The sequence below is a fragment of the Mesitornis unicolor genome, unplaced genomic scaffold (assembly GCF_000695765.1).
Source record: "Mesitornis unicolor isolate BGI_N332 unplaced genomic scaffold, ASM69576v1 scaffold7314, whole genome shotgun sequence".
Taxonomy (NCBI): Eukaryota; Metazoa; Chordata; class Aves; order Mesitornithiformes; family Mesitornithidae; genus Mesitornis; species Mesitornis unicolor.
This window is the reverse complement of record NW_010180728.1, coordinates 16,340-40,391: the sequence shown is the minus strand read 5'-3', so window position 1 is coordinate 40,391 and position 24,052 is coordinate 16,340. Positions and strand designations below refer to the sequence as shown.

At 38.0% G+C, this 24,052-nt stretch overlaps 1 protein-coding gene across 1 annotated transcript in view; it reads right to left on the bottom strand.

Moving 5' to 3' along the window:
- ATP6V1C1 (ATPase, H+ transporting, lysosomal 42kDa, V1 subunit C1) overlaps positions 1-18,430 on the bottom strand; it is a 19,409-nt gene extending 979 nt beyond the window's left edge. Inside the window, exons 1-11 of the mRNA XM_010183171.1 lie at positions 18,235-18,430; positions 15,128-15,195; positions 13,981-14,066; positions 12,921-13,015; positions 6,977-7,068; positions 5,775-5,873; positions 4,376-4,444; positions 2,942-3,034; positions 2,759-2,852; positions 2,146-2,243; positions 828-954 (exon numbers count right to left, since the gene is read on the bottom strand). Of these exons, the coding sequence (XP_010181473.1) occupies positions 828-954; positions 2,146-2,243; positions 2,759-2,852; positions 2,942-3,034; positions 4,376-4,444; positions 5,775-5,873; positions 6,977-7,068; positions 12,921-13,015; positions 13,981-14,066; positions 15,128-15,195; positions 18,235-18,366 (1,053 nt within the window). The 5' untranslated portion in view covers positions 18,367-18,430. The remainder of the gene's footprint in view (positions 1-827; positions 955-2,145; positions 2,244-2,758; positions 2,853-2,941; positions 3,035-4,375; positions 4,445-5,774; positions 5,874-6,976; positions 7,069-12,920; positions 13,016-13,980; positions 14,067-15,127; positions 15,196-18,234) is intronic.
- Between the last annotated feature and the right edge of the window lie 5,622 nt (positions 18,431-24,052).

Sequence of the window (24,052 nt, the reverse complement as noted above, 5' to 3'; positions counted from 1 at the left end):
TTACATCAAGTTCAGCATCTTTAAATTTTCACTTTGTCTCACATCTCCTTTCCCCAAAAAGGACTGGAAATACTTTGGGGAAAAAAAAAACACTACATGAAATATAACATTAAAAAGAAACTTTCTTAATCTTTTTAAATTTAGCTAAACTCATTGTGTGGTCTATCTTTAGTTAATCTTTAACTATGAAAACTACTGCTTTTCAATACAAAACAAATTGGTACAGTAAGACTTCCAGCAAACCAGTTTTAAACATGAAAATGAGACCTCTACAGATGAAAAGATGCCGTCTTGACATCAATTCAGCCTCTCCTTCAGCAGAGAAGGATAACTATGTTAACTTAAAAACAAAGACAGCAATGCAACCAAAAAATAGTTGTTTAGGTATTAAGGGCACTGTTACCATAGACTGTGGACAATTTATGTATTCCTTCCAGGTTCAAAAAGATACAAAATATGTCCAAATTCCTTAAACCTAGTTTCAGATCAAAGTTGACTTTGTTTGAATTCTTTGAGGATATGGATATGTATGCAGTCTATAATGATATATTTCCATCAGTAGTTGGAAAGAATGCAAAAGAAATTACATCAGACTTTTATACCAGACAGCTTCTCAAATGCATTGGTTGCAACTTTAAATACAATCTGCTTTCAAAAGTGTAAAATAAAAGTGGCACTTTCATAGGGAAACAATTTTCTGTACTGTGACAAAATGACAAGACAATATGGAGAGGTGTAGCTTTTTAATAAAGCAAACAGACTCTTTTTTTTGTTTAAACAGACTAAACCTAATATTGAAGCAGAGTAGCAGTTACAAAAATACTTACATCAATGATAGCTGCTGCACTGCTGTCAAGGTGTTTGTATAAGTCATACAAAACCTCCCTCAGTTTCTTCATTGTTTTCTTATTAGGCTGAAGCAGCATTGCCTGGAAGTTAACTGGCAAACCATACCTGTGGAAATCAAGCAGAAAACTATGAAAATGCTGAAATAAGCCTTCTTTTGTCCTTCCAAAGCAGAATTTTATTTTATTTTATTTTGAGAAAGAATCCTATCACTGAAGAGGAAATTATGCTAATTTTCAATTTTGTAAGACCATTCTGTTTCTACAATTCATAAAGCATCAAAATAAACTAGAACTTCTTTCTTCAAGTTTAAAATAACAATACAGACATCTAAGTGTTTTTAAAGTAATTTTAAGTTCTGGAGTACTTAGCACAATTCTCAAAGTTACCTGAAATCTCAGACTTTTGAATATTCCAATTAGTTTACTTGCAAAACTTTGCTTATGCCACTAGGTGGAGAATCCAGTCTCAATCCTCCTTTCCAGATACGTGGAAACATTTGCCAATATTGAAATCAAGTTCAGCTTTCTTCCTTACTCAAGCTTGTCTTCAAACTAAGCCCGTAGCAGATATGCAATGGACTAGAATGCAAGCTCGTGTGATTTTATTTTCCCTTTTTCTCCTATGGTTTACACCTTTATGATAACTTATCAAAAAGGGTAAAAAAGCCTTTCCATTTTCTGACTGACAAAGGCAAAAGCCCTTTCAACTCTAAAAAAAAAAAAAATCCAGGTCCTTCCTTCTGCAGAACAACTACAGCTGTTCTTAGGCCAACTTCATACCTATCCAGAAGTACAGTTACTAGGAAAAAAAGAAAATTTATACTTAGAGTATTGAGCAGTGTGATACCGAAAAGTTTAGACTACAAAATCCTTAGAAAGGCATGTTTTAAAGAAAAAGCTTGCATTTCAAGATGTCAAGCGATATTACTCAAAGCTTGAATACTGTTGTTCCTGAACAGTTTATATTTCCCACTTAAACAGAAGATTTAAATGAAGTAATATCTTTTTACAAGCAGCTTGTAAAGCAAGCTAAGAATGAGCAGAACTTGCAGAGTACCTGTAGTTCCTAAAGCACTGGTGGAAATACAATCCAAGGGGCAAGATACACAATTATCTACCTCAAATATTCCACAACTGGCAGCAAGAGCTTTTGCCATCAGCTATTCTTACTACCTTCATTCTTGTTTCTTTCTTCCCGGAAGAGTGCATTTACACACCTCGGTTTGACAAATCCAAGATAGATATATATTCTAACAAAGCCTAGGAAGAAAAGCACTATTCAGGTCTGCCTCTTTACCTTAAAACAGATTCAACAAAAACTCGTAGTGCTTTCACATGAATCCATGCAATGAAAGCTTCACTGAAATTAACTTTCAGCCACCGAACCAGAGGCCCCTGTGAAATGGAAGACGACAAAAAAATCCCCCCATTATTCATACTTCAGAAGAAGATTCAGCCCCTCAAGCATATTTAAGCAGATACTCAATATCGGTACCATGATAATAAAGACAGCTTAAAGGCAGAGATCATTATGGACATAATGGTTCAAGGGTGTTTTGATACTAAGTAAAGAGAAATTTAATGAGACTTCTGTTGTCACCTCAGCTGCCATGGGCTAACCATACTAAGGACTGTTTTAGTGGTATCTGATTTTCATGCAAATACTTGTCTATTTTCAAACTCCATATATAGCCAGCTGCAATATCAGCACTTGGCTCAACACAGTGAGGAGCATTCATGCCACAGGAAACTCGATTATCCCTGAGCAGATTAGCTGGGTGGCAGGCTGACAGTGTCATGTCATCCTTGCAATGCTTTCTCAGAATCACAAGTTCATGAAATTGTTATATAGCAATAACAAGTCTTAAAAATCTTGTGTTTCTTACAATGACTAGTTTATACAAACTTACAAACTGTTTCTTCTTGTCAGTTGACAGTCTATTCATTTCTTCTTTATCTGCTTTCATCTCTTCTTCATTATACTGGAAGTCACGGACCATAAATCTGCATTTAGAAGTTAATAAAATCAATAGTGGCTAATTAGAGATCCTTCAAAGCACGAGAGGACAGAACACACAAAGAATAAGCCTTACTTATATTCTCTGGCTTTATGCTTGAAGTCATCCACTGCCTTCCTGAACAAGGTTACGTTACAAAGGTAACTATCTTGATCCTCAAAGAGTACACTACATAGGGAAAAAAAAGTGTCAGAATTAATAAGGTTCAAGTCACCACAGATCTGATATACAGTAGCTTAAGTTGTACTTAAATACAGATATTCACACAGAACTAAAATCCCCAAATTAGACACCTTACGAAGAAAGTAACTGAAACTTCAGCAACTGCTCTTAATTACTCCCTTCATAAAGGATGGCAGTTTCCACTTCACATTCAGAGACATCACAACTCAGAAATGCTTCATATATGTTTGGATATTTGTTCAAGTTGAAATTATTTTACAGAAAAAGGAACTAAAGCTGGTTGACTAATGAAAAGTTTAAACGATAGAATTCTTAGAAATGCGTGCTTTAAAGAAAAAGGAAGTGGATTTAAAATGGAAAAAGGACACAAGTTTAAAAAAGCAAAGATTGCTAAGAAAACGTGTTTCTTAGGCTGCAAAGACAAGCCCTAGATTTATTATACTATAGTTCAAGACAATATTGCTTATCTTGAGACTTCACCTTAGGAAAAAAGCTTGTGTAGATTTGGACTGTTCCTCAGTGTCAGACTGTCTTCAACACGAGCATTACCCAACAGTTTAACAAATCACCTCTTCTTAAGCTATCCTGAGGTCATGGTTTCCCAATAATTAAATAAGAATCATTAACAGAGCTCCCACTGGGCGTAAGCTGATCCAACTCAAATGTGAAGTTAGCCACAGCAAGTTCGGATTTTTTAACTGGCATAGGGCTGGTAATATTAGACCTGCCTAACCAAAACCTCACTCTGTCAGCTAAATTTAACATCACACCAATGTTTTGCGCTACATGTTGACTTTATTTTCTCTTTCGTTATGAGACTGCTGAAGTGGCTTAATAGTACTATCAAATTCTGGCCTCAGCCTTGCCCATCACCGACATCAAGCACCAGCCAGGTACCAAGGATCTTTGTTAGCCCATAGGGATAAGTTATTTCTCTTTGCACAGAAGAAAGCCATCTAACTTCCAGTCCTTCATTCTTTCAAGGGGTGTATGTAACTTGTTTCAGCTCCTACGAATACAGGTAGAAAGCTTGCAGGCTAGCAGACAGTATTCGTTGCTCAGCTTGAAGCTGAATGTGCCTGACCTGACCTGGATTAATTTTTCAATGCTTTTACTCTTCCCACATAAATTGATAACATGGTTAACCCTAGAGTTAGTGATCCTTTGAATTCTTCCTCAACTACAGCATGATCAGATAAAGCTATATAGCTAGACATTTTGACCAGTTTTACACTAATCTTTGAAACCTCAAAGTCACTACAGATAAAGCAAGCTTACAAAATATAGCACATGCAAATGTGTTAAATTTAACATTTAACAACTTACTTGCTGGAACGTGGTACAACCATCTCTGCTAGTGTTTCATATTGTTTAACCCAGTCATTATAATTTAACCTAGAGAATACAGAGGTTACAGTTAGACTTTTAGTACTGTAATAAGAAATCTTAGATTAACAGATCATGCTTTTCCAAAGAAATGTTAAAAACATTTAACCATCACATCTTCCAACCCAGGTGTAGGCTGTCAGATATACCCAAGACATTAGGGACTGTCATGCTGTTTTTAAGATTATTCCTAAATAAACTATAATTATAGAAAAAGTAACATTTTCTCTTCAGTCTTCATATAAATTTAAGTGTAAAATTTTTGAAATCAAAGAACCATGAAATTAAATTATTCATAATTAAGTACAGATCTCAGGGGACCAAATAAAACTGTCAAGGTTTATCAGAAATTCCTTATGCAATTGCACTCTTATGAGTTACTAATAGGAATACTTTTTCTAGAATTACAAATAGGTTCCCCAGAGTCCTGCAGTTGCCTGAAAGACCAGTGATAATTTTGGAAACTCTGCCTTTCTCTGTCTGGTGGTGAAGAGGTTCCACCCTCTCAACACCAAAAACAAGTCAAAGGTAAAAATAGAGTAAGTCAAGATATACAACCACCGGCTTTCTGCTAAAGCCACTGCAAAACCATTTTGCATTCAGAGTTTTACATGTACCTGAGACTACTGTTACATGTGACGATCACCCCACTGGCTACCTTTACAAGTTAGAAGCTATCTTTGTTTCCAGCTCCAGAAAGACACTCTAGTGCCATTTCCTCATCTTACAAGAGCCTTAAGGACACCTTTCGTTGGACAGGGGAAAAGGTGAGGGTTTTGTTTTTTAAACTTCGCAGAAAGGAACAATCTGTTCCCAGCAAACCTTTGTCAGGACATTAGCAGCGTTGCACTGGTATAGACATAGCCAAGTAAAAAAGCAGTGTTCTGGCAATCTGAAAGAGTGCAGAGCAAAGTAGTACAGAGTTCACTTTGCTCACAGCGTGGTGAAAGCCAGCTTAGTCCTAACCAGGCTAATTCAATCATTAAGCCTTCTAATGTAAAACAAATCATGTTCTTACTCAGTACTTATTATTTTCATAAGGATGTCTCCTGCAACATGACTAGCCATGGCTAATATTACATAAGAGATGTAAGTCTAATCTCCAGTTTCTTAAAGAAATAATGAGCACTCAGCATTCCTTATGACGAGTGCTCACGAACAATGGAATACAGGCACACAGGCTCATTTGTCTCTACTAAGCACCCAAAAGTTTTATTTCATCCAGGAGAACATCAGACAAATTCAGATGCCCTTCCTTCCAGTATTATAGGATTGTAGGATTATTATTCAAATTACATTTCTTATTTTATTCTGCTTTTGGGACAAACAATAAACTTACTTCGGTACAATCACTAATAACGTGACCAAATATTCTGAATCAAGTACAAAGTCCTCTTTCTTTACAATATCAGCAAGACTTCTGGTTAGCAAGCTTCCCCTGTAGAGAAACAAAGACAGCCATAGTAAATACATGTTTAAGAATTGAATTTGTCTGGACAACAGTTTCCAGTGCTTGACAGCATAACATTTACAAAAATATTTTACTTAAGCATTCACTGTTAGCAGAGCAAACAAAATGTCCCTGTACGCATGTTATATCTTACTGTCTAAAGTCACTGAAATATTTTATCAGTTCTGCTGCTGAGTGTCATTTCCATATTCCAAATAGCTCACTCACTCGAGAGGCCAAGTTCTTTTTTTTTTTTAAGTCATTTAAAAAACCAAGAACCATTAAAACCATTCATTGCTAAGTCTGGTATATGGAGCCTCAGAGTTACAATTAACCTTGTACCAAACTACATACAGAAACTTGGTAAATACTTAAAGCAGTGTATTGCCTCATATTCACAAAAGACTAAGAACACACACATTTAATAGGGCTTAGCTGACAAATTACCATGGCTTGAGACAGAATTTAAGGCTCACTCATAAAATGTCTCTCATCAGTATGACCCATGGTTCTGAATCAGCCAGCAGGCTTGTACCATTAGCTGTAATGGCAGGGTTGGGTCAAATTAATCAACCATATTTGCAGAGAAGAACTACTTCTCATACATACTACTCGGCTGTATTTCAGATAATCATCACACGTACATAAGAAGACAGAATATAATGCTTGTTCCATTTATTGTCTGCATGTACGCAACAGCTGTCTCTGCTGGTTAATTCTGAGGGAAGAAACAGAAATATTTATATGCTTAAAGCATAAATTGGAGCGAAGGGAAAGACTTCCTTGTTTAGACAGACACATAAGCAGCAGTGTTACTCATCACTTTACCAGCAAGCTTCTCTCAAAAGCTTCAGCAATTTATACTATTTGTACGTGCTTTTGCGCATTTCATAATTGCTCAGGTATCACAAGTGAGCTATTACCAGCAAGTCGGCTGGTAATAAATGTTCTTTTATGACAGCTGCTATACAAGATTGACAAACACCTCCAAAATAAATTAAGTTTAGAGCCTGTACCTCTTCATCCATTATTAAGTTTTCATGGTTATCTAACTTTCCTGTGCTATATTAGCAAAAAATAACATGACTTACGCATTCTTTCTTTCCAAATTCTGAAGGTTCCCTTTCAGATTATTGTATGCTGAGGCTCTTGCTTTCAGATCATTGTCAATCTGGTTCACTCCCTTAAAGACAAAAAGGAACAGTGTCTAAAGAACTAGAATAGTTTTTAAATAATTTAATTTCAAAGCTTAGATCTGCCAACAAAAACTTTAAGAAATACACAATTTAAAATGTCTATATTAGAGAACAATGCTTGACAAGCTTAATTCAAAACCCAGAAAACTCTTAAGTTAAAATTCCTTTAAAGAAAACTCAGCCAATGCATTGGGTTTTTCTGTGAGGGGGTTTTTGGTTGTGGCTTTGGTAACGGGGGAAGGGCTATGGAGATGGCCCTTTAAGAAGGTACCTGAAAAGCTCCCCCTCTTCCTTTGTCAGACCCACCTCTGATCAGGGCCAAGCCATCAGCGCCCCTGTGAATTCATGTATTTAAGGGGGGTGCAGGGCATGCCTCGCGCTCTCTCTGGCACTGGCTGTGACCAGCGCGGCCTCAGGTGCGGGTGGCATGGCCCTGGCCTTGCCCGGCTGGGCTTGGTCGGCCCCAGCCCCCGGGGGGGTCTTGTTGGGCCCCAGCCACAACTTAAGCTTAAGTCCCGCTGCAGCTCCATCCCGAAAAAAAGAGACAGCTGGGATCTCCATAACCATTGGAGGAGACCTGCAGCAGAGAAAGGAGTGGGGGCCAAGGAGAACAACTTTGAAAAACACCAAGGTCGATTTGAAGGAAAGAAAGGAGAGGGAGGAGGAGGAGGACACAGAACCCAGGTTTCCCCTTTGCAACCCATGATGAGAGCCGGGTCGACTGGTCTTGTGTGAGGGAACTGTGACCATAGGCAGACCCAGATTGGAGTTTTGTGGACTTGGGCTGAAGCAGTTTTGTGTGTGAGGGAAACTGCAGCTGTGGGCAGACCCATCCACGTGGGCAGAGAGAGAGACACTAGGCTGAGTTGTTTTCTTTTCCTTCTCCTGAGAAACACATGGTGGGAAGACCGACTGCAACCCCCCACTCCCATCCCCCTGTGCCTCAAGGCAAAGGGGGAGGGGGAAGGTGAAGGAACCAGGAACAAAAGCTGAGCCCGGGAAGAAGGGAGGGGTGGGGGAAAGGTGTTTTGATTTTAAGATCTGGTTGTATCTCCCATTGTTCTACTCTGATGTTGGTAACAAATTAAAATTGTTTTGTTTTGTTTTTATTCCTTATGATGAGTCTGTCTTTTGCCTGTGACCTGTTTACGTGGTGAGAAGCCCTCCCAGTCCTTATTTTGACTGGCCCTTTTTGGGGCATCGTGGTGCTCAGTTAGGCACTGGGCCTAAACCACGACAGCCAATAATAAGAGTTACACAACTTCTGGTATCAACTGGACATGCTACTGCGTCCAGCTGATCATTACCACATCACCTTGAGGCTACCACCCTCCATCGCAGCTAACAGGAGAGATCATCCAAAGTTTCCCTTCCTACTGTGATACACGTACACTTGTGAACACTGGGCATCATTTTCTCCAGCTTCTCATCATTTCCTCACTTCTCATTATGCTTTTCCCTCATTGGAGTTTCAGTAACAAGAACGATGGCATAATTTTAGAAGTAGCAAATCAAGAATTAAGTAACCCAAAGCATTATTGCTTTGCATCATCTACAGCTTAAGAGAAGACTCTATTGCACTGCATTTGCCTACTGCAGTTTGTGTCTTTCCTTGAGACGAACAGCCTTGGTCACTCAGAATATCAAATAAATGTATCATCTGCCAAACAGCTGGTACTATTTACTGTTCTAAATACTATCACAATTATTTTATCAGGGTTTTTTTTCCCCCAAAACCAAAGCTATATTTTCATTCTGTATGGGAAATACAATAAATTATATCACCATCTCCCTTCACAAAGTCACCTCTTATGCTGCTGTTTTACACTAGCAGTTGCTTACAACTATAAAGAAAAACCTGTTTTATAGAGACTTTCTTCACTTAATAAAAACTTATGTATTTTTGGAATGTCTTAAGTTGCACAGGGCCAGTCCCAGAGTAGACAGACAAACAGTATATTGGACTTGAATCCAGTTTATTTCAGACAATAAATGTATCTGTCAAATCAAGTAGAGGCAGCATTCTACAATTAATCTCACTGGCAGCCTTCAACAATCTTCCAAACTTTTATATAAAAGCTCCAACTGTTTTACTGTTTAGACTCAGACTCTGACATTTAGCTTGCCATTGCTGCTCAGATAAGCCATCCTTCTCAAATCCATCCCCCACGATTAATTAGAATGATTACCAAAACTTATTCATTCTCAGCTAAGTAATTTGGCAACAAGTGGAAGAACACAAATTAAGCAATTAGTAAGTCTTAAACATCTGATCATACTTCTATCAGCATGTTCCCTAACAAGGAAGTATTTTAAAATCAATATACTTAGTAACAATTGGATAACTGAAAGAACATGGTACAGTATTGGTTTGGCATCGTAATGCTGCCTGCTCCCTCACTATGGTATGTAGGTACAAGCATGTAAAAATGCCCAGGGACACGTATCTGAACACACCCAAGTACCCTCTCTTTATTTGAACTGACACTGTGGACAAAACATTTTGTTTCCATATAACACCTGAGCTTGGGCATGCAGATATGATTCTATTTTCACAAAATAAATCTCTCTTAAAAATGATGTCACTTAGTTATATAGTGACTTTGTTTATGGTAACATTTAAGTTGACTTGTCTGTAGCAGGAAGAAGTCAATAAAAGCCTGAAGGACCCAGCATTTTTGTTTGGCAACATGTTAACAGCTTGCACCTTTGCAGATACAGCAATGCTTTAGACAAAATAGTCTGAAAATAAGACAGTCTACTTATTGAACAGATGAGTATTTAAGGTTATTTAAATTCTTTGACTGATGAAACCTTTAGCAAAGCATGTGGAACATTTCAGCAGGCATCATACATTTTCATGAAAACCTTTTATACTACAAGAAATGGCACTGATTTTATTTTTTTTTCAGCTAGAAGACAGCATTAGTGGAAGAAAATTCATCAGAAGCTATTAAGCAAGTACTTTTGTGCATTTGGACTTTTTCCCAGACCAACAACCTTACCCTCCACCTTTTCCAAGAATCAAAACTTTCAATTCAACAGCAGTCTAACTACACATTGTGTAATGACAAAAAGCAAAAACAACTGATACCAAACACTACCTTCAAGAACCAGCACCACTCATCATTTCCTAATTGTCAATACTCTAATTGCTCTCATTTGTAAAGTTAGTAGCCTTTTAAAAGATGACTGCTTAGACCAAAGCCTCTTACTGCTACACTTGCTGGAGTTTACTGTAAAGAAGAATCAGCTTTGCTTCCTGCTAAAACATTAGAGAATGCAGAACCGCAAGCCTCAACGTCACAGCAGAACTCCTGAAAATATATTTGTGTAACACTGCCAAACAAAGCAACAATACAAATTTCCTTCTGGTAGTAGGATTGGTCAATAACTCAAAAGTCATTGCAAAATGAAGCCTACTCATTATATTGTTAAAGAAAGTATCAATCTATTGGGGGCCTATTTCTACACATAGCAAAACCCAGATATTTAAACCATTTACATAGTTACGGGCAATATGCGAGTGTCTTCTTGTAACTACACAACTGAGCTGTTGTACTTCAGTAGATACTTGGGTTGCTGGAAACACTGGACTAGGGCACTAAGGCTACAAGGTTGTCTCCTTGCATAACAGTCCTGTGACTGTAATTTCAAATACAAAGAATGACCAGATTAAGTGACAGCTCTCACATAGCACAGATACCATCTTCAGTCTTCAGCACTGACAGTGGGGTTCACAATACTTCTGAAAGTTAAAAGATGAAAAAAACTGATGGATAGTTTCAGTAGATTTCCTTTTATTTTAAGTGTTTCCAACACTGCTATAATTTTTCCTCAACTGACAAACTCCCCACTGCAGTTGCCATTACTCTCATTTTGGCAGATACCAGAATCTGCTGCCATAATGAGTGAGGAGGATATAAAACCATATGGGAGAAGTAGTATCTCATGATTTGACAAGCTTTTCAAGTTATTTTAACATAAACATGCCAAGAGGCTTCACAGATTTTAATTGACGTAGCTCTATCAACTAATTATTAACTAATGTAGCTCTATATCTTCATATTAATCACATACCAAAGTGAATATTTTAACTATATTAAGGACAAAACTGCTTCAAATCCTGTGACACTATCTCCTACGTGTCACTTCTACAAGAACGTAAGACAATTTCAGTCATCTTCCTTCTCCACTTTATGGACACACATCTGTAGCTTAAAATTGAAAATACATTTAAACTAGTTTTGAAACTATTCGAAATTAGATTTAATACCTAGGTGTCCCTGAAGCTCTCCTCATGGAAGATATATACAGCTAAACATGAAGAGAAATGGGATCCCTCAACAGGATGATTCAGGCTGAACTCCAGCAGACCTGTTTCTCTTCACTTAGTATCCAGTCTAATAACTCAATGATGTCCCTAAATTAGATGGAGAAGAATGTAAGCCAATTATTTAATTTAAAGTTGGGATTCTGGAGTACAACTTTGCTGCAAGCAGATGATTTATCTAGCAAACTCCACGACACAAGATAGCATAGTCTGACACTTTGGTAATATTTCAGTAAAGGCCATATCCACTCATGTTCTTTGTTGCTTTTTCCAACAAACTTAACTGCTACAAAACCAAGTTCTATACTACGGCAACAGGTAAGTTCCAAAAGTGAGACAAACACAGTTGAAGACTTTTCCCCCCTTTTTTTAATTTAGTAACTTTCACTCATATTCTAAAGCCAAACCAAAGGAAAGGAACTTTTTCAAGAACCACTTCCTTAATTAAGACTTGTAGAAACCCCTTCATCCTGTCCTGCTCTCTCTGTCCCTCTTTCCCCAGCTTAAACTTCATGCCTATATCTGCTGTAAACAGATGAACGCTTCCTTTTCATACCTTCTTCTGAAGAAGCAAAAACTTCTTAAAAGCAAAAGTACTTAAGGTGTGACAGTTATTAAGATTATTATTTTATATCTGTGGTGTATTTTTATTGTGCAACTCTTAAGAGTCATAAGTCAGTCAGTCTTCCTCCAACAAAACTCCACACTGCAGATGTTTTCCAGGAATAGTTAGAGCGTAATTTGCAAGGTAATTTCGAGATGCAGTGATAGCCCCAAAGAAAGTGTCAAAATGAAAGTGTTAGTTACATTCTTAGTCAACTTTGTAAAACTTTTAAACTAAGTTTCAAGAAAGAAACCAACATCTAGAGAATCTGCAGTTATCACAAAGCCTGAGGCTGTCAGCACTAACCCCCATCCCCACACCAATCATAGTTTCCATGCATGCATCACCAAAGACTATCTCTATAGGTACCTAGAGAGCAGCTGCTTCTTTTTTCCAGGTTATGTATTTTAGTGACACAGGTAATTCTAAGAGTCAGTTTGCAGATTATAGAACACAGAAAATAAATAAAAAAAATGAAAAAGCTGGGAAGACATTAAAGCAAGGGTAGCTTACAGATAACTCTTTCACTGTTTGAATACAGTAAGTCACTGCTGAGGACCCTATCTGTGCTCACAGCAAGGACAAACCAAGTAAAATCCCCAAAGTACGAAAAACTTCACCAAGGTAAAGATGGAGAAAAACTCACGACAACACTCAAATTAGTTTTCTTTACTTCTAACACTGAAGGCTTATTAATATCAGTGAAGACAGTGTGATGGCCTTCAGGGAGCACTCCAAATCCTATTTCCATCCTGATACAGTTTGGTTATTAAAAGACAGACACTGCTACCAGGTTCATTACTGTTGTTATCAAAGTTACATAAATATTAAGTGAATACCAAGTTTTGTGCATAAATATCTCAAGTTCAAGTAGGAAAGTTTTAAAAAACAAGTTACCTTACCTTTGCAATAATTTCTGAAATATTTTTCAAGGATTGCTTGATTGGGTATTTGGCCATATCCCACTGGAATCTTGTTATATAGGTGACCAAGTCAACTAGAATTTTAAAGAACAACTTTGTTAAGGTAGACAATAAAAATGCCGATGTATTATACCCATGCACGATTGCTGAAACAGAAGAGAACTGTAACAGACTGTCTGTGGACCTCCACATGTGTGGACCCTCTTGCTTAAGAAATAAAACAATTGAGTTGTAAGTTAACAGTCACCTCTGCCTTCAGGTATTGGTTTCTCCACCTCTATAGACCCTAAATGATATTTAACACTAGGTCAATGATGGCTGGAGCAGTACAGACAAGACCAACTATTTTTTGCTTTGTGTGAAAAATGGGTAGAAGAAGGGAGGATTACAATGGAAAAAAAGATGGTGTGGCTCACCTGAAGCAACAGTTTTGTAAAGTCATCTATGAGAGATACTACACTAAGCCCCTTTCTAAGAATGACTCTGTTAATTAGGCTGCTGCACTTGTCTTTGTGTTAATCTACTTATATTAGCCTCTATTGCAACACAAGCTGTGTTAAATTTTATTAAATGACTACTAAAAACAAAATATTGATTTAGAGACTAATGCAACTCTTTACTATGATAAAATGGACAAATACTTCCATGAGACAAGAAGTTTTAAAGACACAATTTAGGAACAACTGAGTATTACAGAACAGCTTACAGAAATTCATACCTATTCAGATGACAGGCTAATACAAAAAAATGTTTACAGTGATCAGTAACAGTAATTTTTATGTTCTACCAGTGATGACAAAATACAGCCCTAAAGGATCAAAAGGCTTCTCCAAGCGAGTACTTACCATGCAGATCTGATTTCTTGCTATTCTGGATCCTATAATTTGTTTCAAGGCAAATGACTCATGGAAAAAAGTACTTCCATGTCCAAACTAGGCTTTCAGAATGTCATACAGAGAAGCAGCATTCAGTACCTTTCAGGATCATTGCATTCCCACTTATCACTTTTAGGATGCACATATTATGATTGACACTTTACCTCCATTAGCCAGAAGATTCTCCTGAACTTTATCTTTACTGTCTTCTAGAACATCAGCCATATACTGGGCCACTTTCTTTACAACTCTGGAAAATGAAAGACAAAGATAAGAAAAAAAGAATTAAAATCACTGCCATTTTGAGAAATACCATTTATTAAACCAATCTGAAATTGCCTGGGAAAAGAATTAAGAGATTAGATCAAAAAGGAAGAGTTGATTGCTTTACATAAAAGCTTTCCAAGAGCACAAACTGGGCTCAGTAACTGAAGGAGACCAACTTCTCAAATACATGCCAGAACTCTATTTAAATCCTTCTCTAGTGTTGCTACTCAGCAGTTTGTAACAAGTAGAGCTACTTCCCTTGCCTCCAGGTAGTAAGGGTTGACTTCAGGTCACCGAAGTCAATCTCACTATACTCCAATCTTTTTTTGAAGTCTGTGGTATTTTCAAAATTCTAAACCTTTCTAAAAATAGATAGCGAGGTAGAAATCATCAATAATCCAAATTAAACACAAGGCAGCCGTGACAATGAAACACCAAAGACAACTGAAGAGCTGTGGAGAAACCCCAGCCCTAAGCCTTCATGAGACCTGACATACAACACCTGACTTCCTCACTAGAAAAGCTATGTTTAATATTACTCACATGTGCCATGCCAAAATCGTTTCCTTTTCTATTTAAAGACAACTACTTACCACTTCTCTCCTTGAAACAGAAGATGGCTCTACAAGTTCTGGTTATGTGAAGTTTTGTTACATTTGTTCAAAATCCCTTTCAAAAGATCATTAGTTTCTTCAAAATGAACAGCTTTTGCATTTTAATATTAATACTATTTAATCTTCTCTGTGGATTACCAAACAACATGGTTACCTTCTCAAAGTCTGTAAATAGCACTCTAACTTGCTAAAAGAACAGTTTTCCCTCCATTTCATCATCGCTTCCTGCAGCCAACAGGCTCAGCTCTTAACAGTTCTCCAGGACTCGGCAGCACACAGCACTACTACATGGAGAACTGTCCTTCATCAACACATAATGTCCTGCTATTCCACAGAAAGTTCAGAAAAATAATCCATGTATTGTAAGGACTCTGCAAATCATCACATCATTACACTAGTATTTTGCATGCTAATAAAAATAAACTGTTACCCCTCCACAAACGCATCCAGTTTAGCCAGCTCATCTGACAGACCAACCAAAACATCCAGTGTGCCAACCTAGAAGGAAAGATCAAAATGCATTAGCAATTGTACATAAACATAGAAAGATAAAACCAAATTACAACAAAAGCTGTATCACCTGAACAGGTTGCTTCTCAGAACTCCATAGCATACTCTACCCAAAGATTTCACATTTGTTGCTTTAACAAAATCACACCGTGCTTCATCTGCTCAAGATGACCCTAAACCTGATCTAGTAACATTGTCCCTGCTTACTGCAGGGGGTTGGACCAGATGATCTTTAAAGGTCCCTTCCAACCCAAACAATTCTATGATTCTATGATAAAGCACTACTGTAACACATGTAATTCGCAGTTTCAGTCCTGCATTCCAGCCATCCAAAACATGTTAAAACAACTGTTACATATGAATTGGCTGCAATTCCCATAAGTCGCTTGCTTCAGCATTTGATTTACTACTTCAGATCAAATCTGAAATTTCTTTCTCTCTGGTATCTCAGTGCTGGAAGCAACCAGAACATTGGAAACTCTGAAGATACAAGAGTACTGCAGCAGTCAGACTGAGTCCAGACTTTTTGCATCTGGAGTAACAGAATACCTCACTTGTTGACAAGCTTTCACTCCTCCTTCCCCTCTCCTCTAGAAAACACTTTCTTCCTTAATTTCCTGTAACAATCTCGAGCAATACATATACCTTTGTGGGGCCAGGCCTTACTATTACTATGACACTTACTATTTTAGTCTCTGTATAATTCAAACATGAAAATTATAGCACAGTAAAATACTCTGCTTAGACAAAGAAGACATCCAAATGGGTAAACACAGTATAGCTATGCTCAAGCTAAACAGCCAAAGGGTGATTATTTTTAAACAGATCATACAATATCAGTGGTTTTTTTTGTTGTCTCTTCAAGTACTTACACATTTGTTTATTTTGTTCAATGAAAGTAGGAGATACCTCCATAAAGACAATTTTTATCTCTAAAATTTTAGCTACTAGTTTATATTTCTTCCTGAAATATTATTGTGCATAAGTCCATCTCCTGTCTAGTCATGATGCTGTAACAGTATTTTTAAGTCTAGCATCTTTATTCTATACATCTGACCACCCAATTTTGCATGACTCATGTTCTCTTTAGCCTTGAAGCAGAAAGGAGCACAATTGCTTAAGTAACATCACAATTAAATCACTTTCTGTGCCCCATCTTCTGAGCTACAGGCAGAATAAGGAAGCTAATGTTTTGACTAGCCACGTACAAGGCACAGGACAAAAGTCTTAAAGCAATAAGGCTGCTATTCAATGGAGACTAAATCACTACTTCAGTGAGTTTTAACTAAAGGATCTCACTACTAAAACAGTTTTACTGGGTTCACAGAAACCAGATTATTTTGCATTGTATATGAATTTGAAGTATAGTCAGCTTCTGCCCCTTCTAGGAATGGTTTTTGCTCACAGGAAATAAAAAGCAGAAACAAAAATGATCACTTATAACCCTAATGGGGCACTTGAGTTTTCAGTGATAACTTTTCTAAATACTACAGGTATCCTACAGTTTGAAAGCCACCCTGACTCCTGTCCAAGAACCTGCTGGTCTCTTGAAATAACTTCAGTCTAAAGGTGAATTTAAGATATGGCAGTTGGAATATCCTCTTAAAAGACACACTGAAGCACTGTGTGCTCTGGGACCACTTCTTAGAAGAAACAGGTGTAAGGCATCACGTGGCCAAGGAGGCCAACAGCATCCTGGGGTGCACTAAGAGTGTGGCCAGTACATCGAGAGAGGTTCTCCTCCCACACTGCTCTGCCCTAGTGAGGCCATATCTGGAATATTGTATCCAATGTTGGGCTCCCCAGTTTAAGAAGGACAAGGAGCTATTGGAGAGAGTCCAGCATAGAGCCACTACGATGATGAGGGGTCTGGAACATCTCCCCTGTGAGGAAAGGCTGAGAGAGCTGGATTTGTTTAGCCTGGAGGAGACTGAGGGGGATCTCATTAATGTTTATAAATATCTAAAGGGTGAGTGTCAGGAGGATGGGACCAGACTCTTCTCAGTTGTGCCGAGCAAGAGGACAACGGGCAGTAGTCACAAACTGGAAACATGGGAAGTTCAACCTAAACATAAGGAGAAACTTCTTTACTGTGAGAGTGACAGAGCACTGGCACAGGCTGCCCAGAGAGGTTGTGGAGTCTCCTTCTCTGGAGACACTCAAACCCCACCTGCTCTGTGATCCTGCTCTGGCAGGGGGGTTGAACTGGATGATCTTCAGAGGTCCCTTTCAACCCCTACCATTCTGTGATTCTGTGATCACACCACCTGAACTTGATCCATTCTGCAGACAGAGATAGCATTGTTTCCTCTTCATTTTGATAAGCTTTCACTTCTAAAAAGTTAAACTGAGCTCACCATTCTTCTTGTTCAAGAAGCATTCTGGTGTCAGTATAGATCTTTCTTATGAATACACCGGCTCCTAACTTTTCATACCCAAATAATTGTATTTAACCAAGGGAAACTGCTTTCAGATTCTGTTTCTCTTGCCTTATCACAGTAATAGTTCCGCTTTCTCCTAATTTCCTATAACATGGAATGCTCAGCCGGAGAAAACTGCTACTCTAACAGAAGAATGTTACTTCTGGACAGAGAACAGGGAGAAGCTGTTTGATCAACCCCTGTGTTTTAAATCGAGCCATTTCACTGCATCTCAACCAGAAAAGGAACAGTAGACAATTCAGAAGTAAAAATCAAAGAAAGCTGGATCATGTCAATACTGAGATCACAAGTCTCCATGTCTCTTCTCATTTTATTCTCCAGCTAACTGTCAGCAGTACGAGGTCAAGACTGCTATCCTTGGAAAAACTGCTAATACGAGCCGAAAGAATGCAGTTTGCTGAACCTTTAAAACATAGATTGAAGAATTTTTAACTTGGAATTTAAGAAAAAAAGATAATTTATCATTGTCTAAGTGAGCTGTTTTCTCTAAAAAGTCTGCAAGCATTCATCATCTGCCCTTTTAGTCTAAAGAATCAAACATGATGCAAAACACACACACTTCAGACATGACATGGGGCTTACATACCTTCAAGTCCGGAATATTGAACTTCGAATTAGTGGAAAGATTGTTATTTTTTGTAGTTGCTGCATGTAGTTTCTCCCATGTCTGTTGACAGGTTTTTTCCCCAGGAGCAGAAATCAGCCAGAACTCAGTCATTTTGTGTCTTTATCTTGATGCTTTCTGCTTCAGAAGCTAGAGGCAAGATGCTAGAAGAAGGGAAATGGAGGGAAGAAATAATATCTGCTATTTGGTCAGGATTCAAAGCTTTGCCTGAAGAAAAACATCTCATCCCATGTCACTAAAGTGCAGTTCCAGACACTGTAAGAGATTTTACCAAGAGTATCACGTGGTTCCATATTCATTTTTTCCTGTCTTCCAAATCACATTTGCACAGTTGGAAAGTCTTTTTAAACTGCCTATACTGCAAGTTAAAGTGGGCTGAGTTTGCAACATTAGCATCTTTCAACTGCATTTCCACAAAAGATTATAAGCAAACGATCTAACTGAAAATAAATCCAATAAAACAGGACCCAAATAATATTTTCACAGCTGTATGTAGTTTCCAGCATCTCTACAACAGACAACTTCTTCTGAACACATAAGAGAAAATAAAACAAATTTCAACTCTGATGTTACAGCTTTTCCAATCACTTTTCAGATTAGGACAATATTAAGGACAGATTTAGGACAGTAAAGTAAGTAGATGCCTAAAAAATATTTCAACGTTATGAACTTTAGTTTATTCTTTCAACCAAAGGAAGTTCTTCTGGTGACTAAAAATTTCAACAAAAAGGAGGACACTTTCTAGTGTTGGTATCTGTTGTCATTGCAGACCCTCAATAACATTACGCATACTGGCACTAGCCAAGAGACTATCAGTACTAAATAAAAGTTATGCTGAGCTACTTTGGAAATGAGCTCAAGAAGTTAAGAGTATATACATTCTTCTGTCTCTAAGAAACAGAACAAGCTGGTTGAGTTGCTGGATGTTTTTAATAAAGGAGTGAAGAACAAAATCAAAGCATACCTTGTCAGAATCTAAATGTCAAAATTTGATACTTCCAATGTCTTCTGTAGCAGCTTTGAAACAGTAGAGACTAACCTACATTTCGTAATAAGCACAGACTACATCACTTTTTTTGAGAGAGAGAATCAAATATTGTATTTTTAAGAATTAAGACACAGTAGCAAACTTTGCCCAAGACAACACACAGAGGTCCTTCATCTGTGTAATCATTCTAGAGTAAACAAGTTACCAAGGGTGCTGAAGTCAGAGATGAGCTAAAGAAAGGCCTGTTAGCTTATCCTTTTGTTCAGCTACTCAGAAAGCCTAACGCTGAAGAAAGTTTACTAACCATTAAAATATGAAGCACATCTTGTCACTGGCATAACAACCATCTTTCTTCAATTAAAGGGCCTTGTTTATAACAAGAGATGATGACATCCAGTTATCAAGGCTCTTGATACCAAACACCCCATGGTGTCCAACACTCCATTACCAGGCAGTAGCACAGCAGTGCTATCATCCTAAATGCAATGCTGATGTGGGTACAGATTTGAAAAATCAGTGTATTTACAAGACTAGACACACGTCCTTCTTCACACAAGCTTGTCAGCCTGACCCAGCCCAATTCTGGGTACTCTTCGGAGCTGAGGCCACACAACTGCATGGCTGTTAACCAGCAGAAAGTCAAGGACCTGGAAGTTATCTGTGCTCTCCTCACTGGCACTACTTTTGACAACAACTTGCCAAAGCAGGTTGGAAAAAGGGATAAGAAGTTCTTTGCTCCAGGAAATAGTATGGGTGAGAAAAGGGGTCCTACCTCTGAGGAGGAAGGGTGACAAGACTGAGCCTACTTCTCCCCCTCATGCTGTGGCTTTGGCTGTTGCGGGAAAGTCCACAGGAGCAGAATTGGAGAGGTATGAAACCCATGCCAAGGGCCCTCAGGCACCACTGGCTCTTCATGTTCAAAAGCACATATTGTAACAATTCTTAGTCATATCATACTGATGATTTTGTTATCAGGAAGTATTGAAAAATTAAAGCAACATCAGTCACCACCAATATAACACAGTATGTTACAGGGCTGCTTTAGGTGCTGTTTAGGGAAACACTAACTGGATTATCTCACATAACAGGCCTCAATGGGAGGTCTACTAATTATCAACTATTTGGAACAAGACAAAATTTCCTCTTATCTCAGACTACTTTGATGTGTTATCTTCCTTACTGTACACCAAACTCAGTGAATTCATTGCACATGATGTTTTCCTACACTTCACTGAACCCTGGCCCTATAAAAGACACAGGCAAGTTTACAATAAACTTCATCCACACAGGGAAATACTACTACAGCTTACACCCATACTCAGTGTTTAAGCTTTAAGTTGTTTTTTGCTTATATTTTGCTACACTGGGACTAGAAGAGGATTTGGAATGAACACTGGATAAATAAGAGAAACTGCTTAAGGAAGCAACAGAGTGCAAATATCAAAGTAAAAGACAGAAGAGCCATAGCATAGAAATCCAGGCTCCTATTCAGTAATATGGATAGAATATTGCATTTTCGTGTTTTCCACTAAAACATAAATAGCCCTTAAAGAATACATATAAAGTTTCCAGAAATTGTATCATCGAAGGAAACGGCTACATGTTTGATACATTCTCTGCATTAGAGATTGGGAAAATCAGCTCACCATTAAGAAACTAAACATCTTTTTCCAGGGAAAAAAAACACAAAAATCTTTAATAGACACATTGCAAAGCATAACTGTTTTCAATAAGTAAAGTTTTCCAATCTTTTAAAGTTAGTTTTCAAAGACCAACTATTCGGATTTCATGTTATGACTAAAAGCCTAAAATAAACAAGCCTGAAGTTTCAAACACCTGACAGACTTGTAGGAAATACTTTTTTCATGCTTAAAAACCAATGAACTAGAGCACTTCATGATTCCTTAATATCACAGGCAAAAATTGATTGATAACTGAATAACCAAGGTCTTTTTCTACTGCTCAAAGTGAAGAGGCACAGGTGGAACAGTCATAGCTCCCAGCAAACATTAAGCTACTGGACTTCCCTCCCTCACCATTTCTGTCTGTGTGGGTGGTTCTCCTGAAGCTCTATTCCATTTCCAATAGCCATGGGAAACAAGACAATTCCCTGTTTCAGCTACCTACTCAATGGATCTATTTTCAAATACATACAAGGGAAAAAAAGCCCAGCAGAAGAAATTTAAATGTTTGTTTATATGTTTGTTTCATGTGAGGGAGGGTGGAGTTTTAAATCAGAACTACAGGGAATAAGGAACAAGTGAAGAAAGGAGAAGTGCTACAGAATGGTAGGAAAAACAGAAACAAATGCTAGTCAGTCAAATACTGAGTCACTGTAAAAAAAGAGCCATGAAATCTAAAGAGAAGGACCACAGAATAAAGCAGGAAATACGACATGTTCAAGTCTTACAAGTATATATTGAGCACTGCATCCAATTTTGGTCCTCGCTATACAAAAAAGATGCAGACAGCTTGGAAAGGGTCCTGAGAAGGGTGATGAGGATGATCAGAGGACTGGAAGGGCTGCTGTATGAAGAAAGGCTGAGAAAGCTGGGCCTGTTCAGCCTTGGGAAGAGAAGGCTTAGGGGAACCTTATCATGTACCAGCACATGAAGGGTGGCTACCAAGAAGATGGAGACTCTCTTTTCACAAGGAGTCACATGGAAAAGACGAGGGGTAATGGACACAAGTTGCTTCTGGAGAGATTCCGATTGAACCCCAGAAGAATTTTTTTTACCATGAGATCAATCAGACATTGGAATAATATCCCAGGGAAAGTGGTAAATTCCCCTACACTGCTCAGCTTTAGAGTCAGCTTGACAGGGTGCTGACTCATCTCATTTAAACTATACTTTTACGTTGAGAGGTTGGACTAGCTGATCCTTGTGGTCCCTCCCAACCTGGTATTCTATGATTCTATATTGGCAGGTTATTTTTTAGTAAAATACTATTTTATTCCTTTAATCTGCAACTAAGTGTATATAGTCTGCCATAAGACTCACCACTATGGTGAATTTATTCTTTCTTTAGATTGACAGGTAGATTTTTTTAGATTGTGAATTGGGAAGCCTTGACATCTCAGCAGTCTGCAAAACATACCACTAGTCTCTTTCTACATGAATATTATAGTTTATTAGCCGCACCTTGCTCTGAAAAGACTTAACTATATTTTTGACAGTATTTTAAAACTACACTATTGCAAGTATGTAATCACCCAAAAATTGTAGCCCAGCACAGACCTAGATCTCATTGTACTAAGCATTTTCTGTGTAAAGGTACAGCCCTAACTTAAACATCTACAGTCTGAACCACTGTATGTTGGAAATTAGGTTACAAGCGAAAAAAACAACACAACAAAACTAAAGAAGTTACAACAAGCATGCTGGCAGAAGCAAGTCTTGCTTAGCTTTTAGTCATCTCATATCCCAAGAAAACTCCACAGTTTAAATTTTTAAGTACTTGGCTAACAACCTGATGATGACTGCAACTGAAAGCATTAATTAAATCTGAAGCAGGGAGGATAACACTAACAAAAAGCTGCCTATCAGCTATCATCATACCTTCCTCACTCCCAAAAAGCATAGCTGCATCGTTCTGGTCAAATTTTCTCTGACTTCCCCGCTTTTACATTTTTGGACAACAAACCAAGGGAATAACAAAAAAAAAAAGGCAGGAAATAGAAAACCTAGAACAAGCAATAAGAATGGACAAGTGAACTGTTGTTTACACTGGGTACCTCTATGATCAGCACATTTTTTGTAATGTGCTATTGAGTAGAATTTGTCATAGCATCGTTTTGCCTAATTGCTGTTAGCTATTTTTGCTATTTCAGTTGTTTCTGATGTACACTCATAAGAGAGGAAATATTCATAAATGGGTATCTGCATATATAAATGGAATCATCTACAACACAAATCTACCAGTTTAAAATCATTCAAAATTATAGCACAAGCACAGTCAGTCAAGCTAATGCTTTCAATGTGGTGGTTTTTTCCTACACATTGTCCATGCTATGATATTGAATAGAAATTACAGTCCAAGTTCTGCTGAATATAGGTAAAGAAAACCGTTAAAGAGTGAAGAAACTGCTCCTGAGAAGCCATTTAAAGTATTTTCTAGTCAACTTCAGCAAAAAGTGTTTGCTATACAACTCAAAAAAACCCCAAATCATTTAGTCAGGAAAATAAGAAACAAAGTTTATAACAGAATCTCTCTATGGACCATGCTGAACCAAAGTTCAGGACTTTCAGGAACAGCTTCTGGAATTCCAACTTTATATTTGGCACTGAGCTAGCTACCTGGCTACTTACAATTCCACAAGTCATGAAATTACTATTTTAATACCGATTGACCAAACCATCTGTACCTCAAAAAAAAAAAAAACAAACCAGAATCTCAACTACCACACTTTGCATTGCCTTTTTCAAAAACAACAAGGCTGGGGAGAGGACGATCATTTATTCTTTCCTACGAAGCTCAACAGGAAAGTTTAATTTACTGATGTGACTTAGAAGTCTGGCGATATCCAGACCGAAGTCCTGAAGGAGTTATTTCTTCAAGCTCACTCTCAGAAATCACTTCTGACACTCCACATTTGGCCTTTGCTGCCTTCACATTTTACAAACAGAAGTGGCCGCAATGAGGAAGCCACAGCTGCGCCCGGGAAGGTTTCACAACGCCTTGTGCGGAGGCGATCACTGGGGCTGACACTCGGGGCAGGGAGGGCCTGGCTTTACTCTCCCCAGAGCGGCTGATCTGGCTGGCAAGGATTAATGACAGCTCCCACAGCCC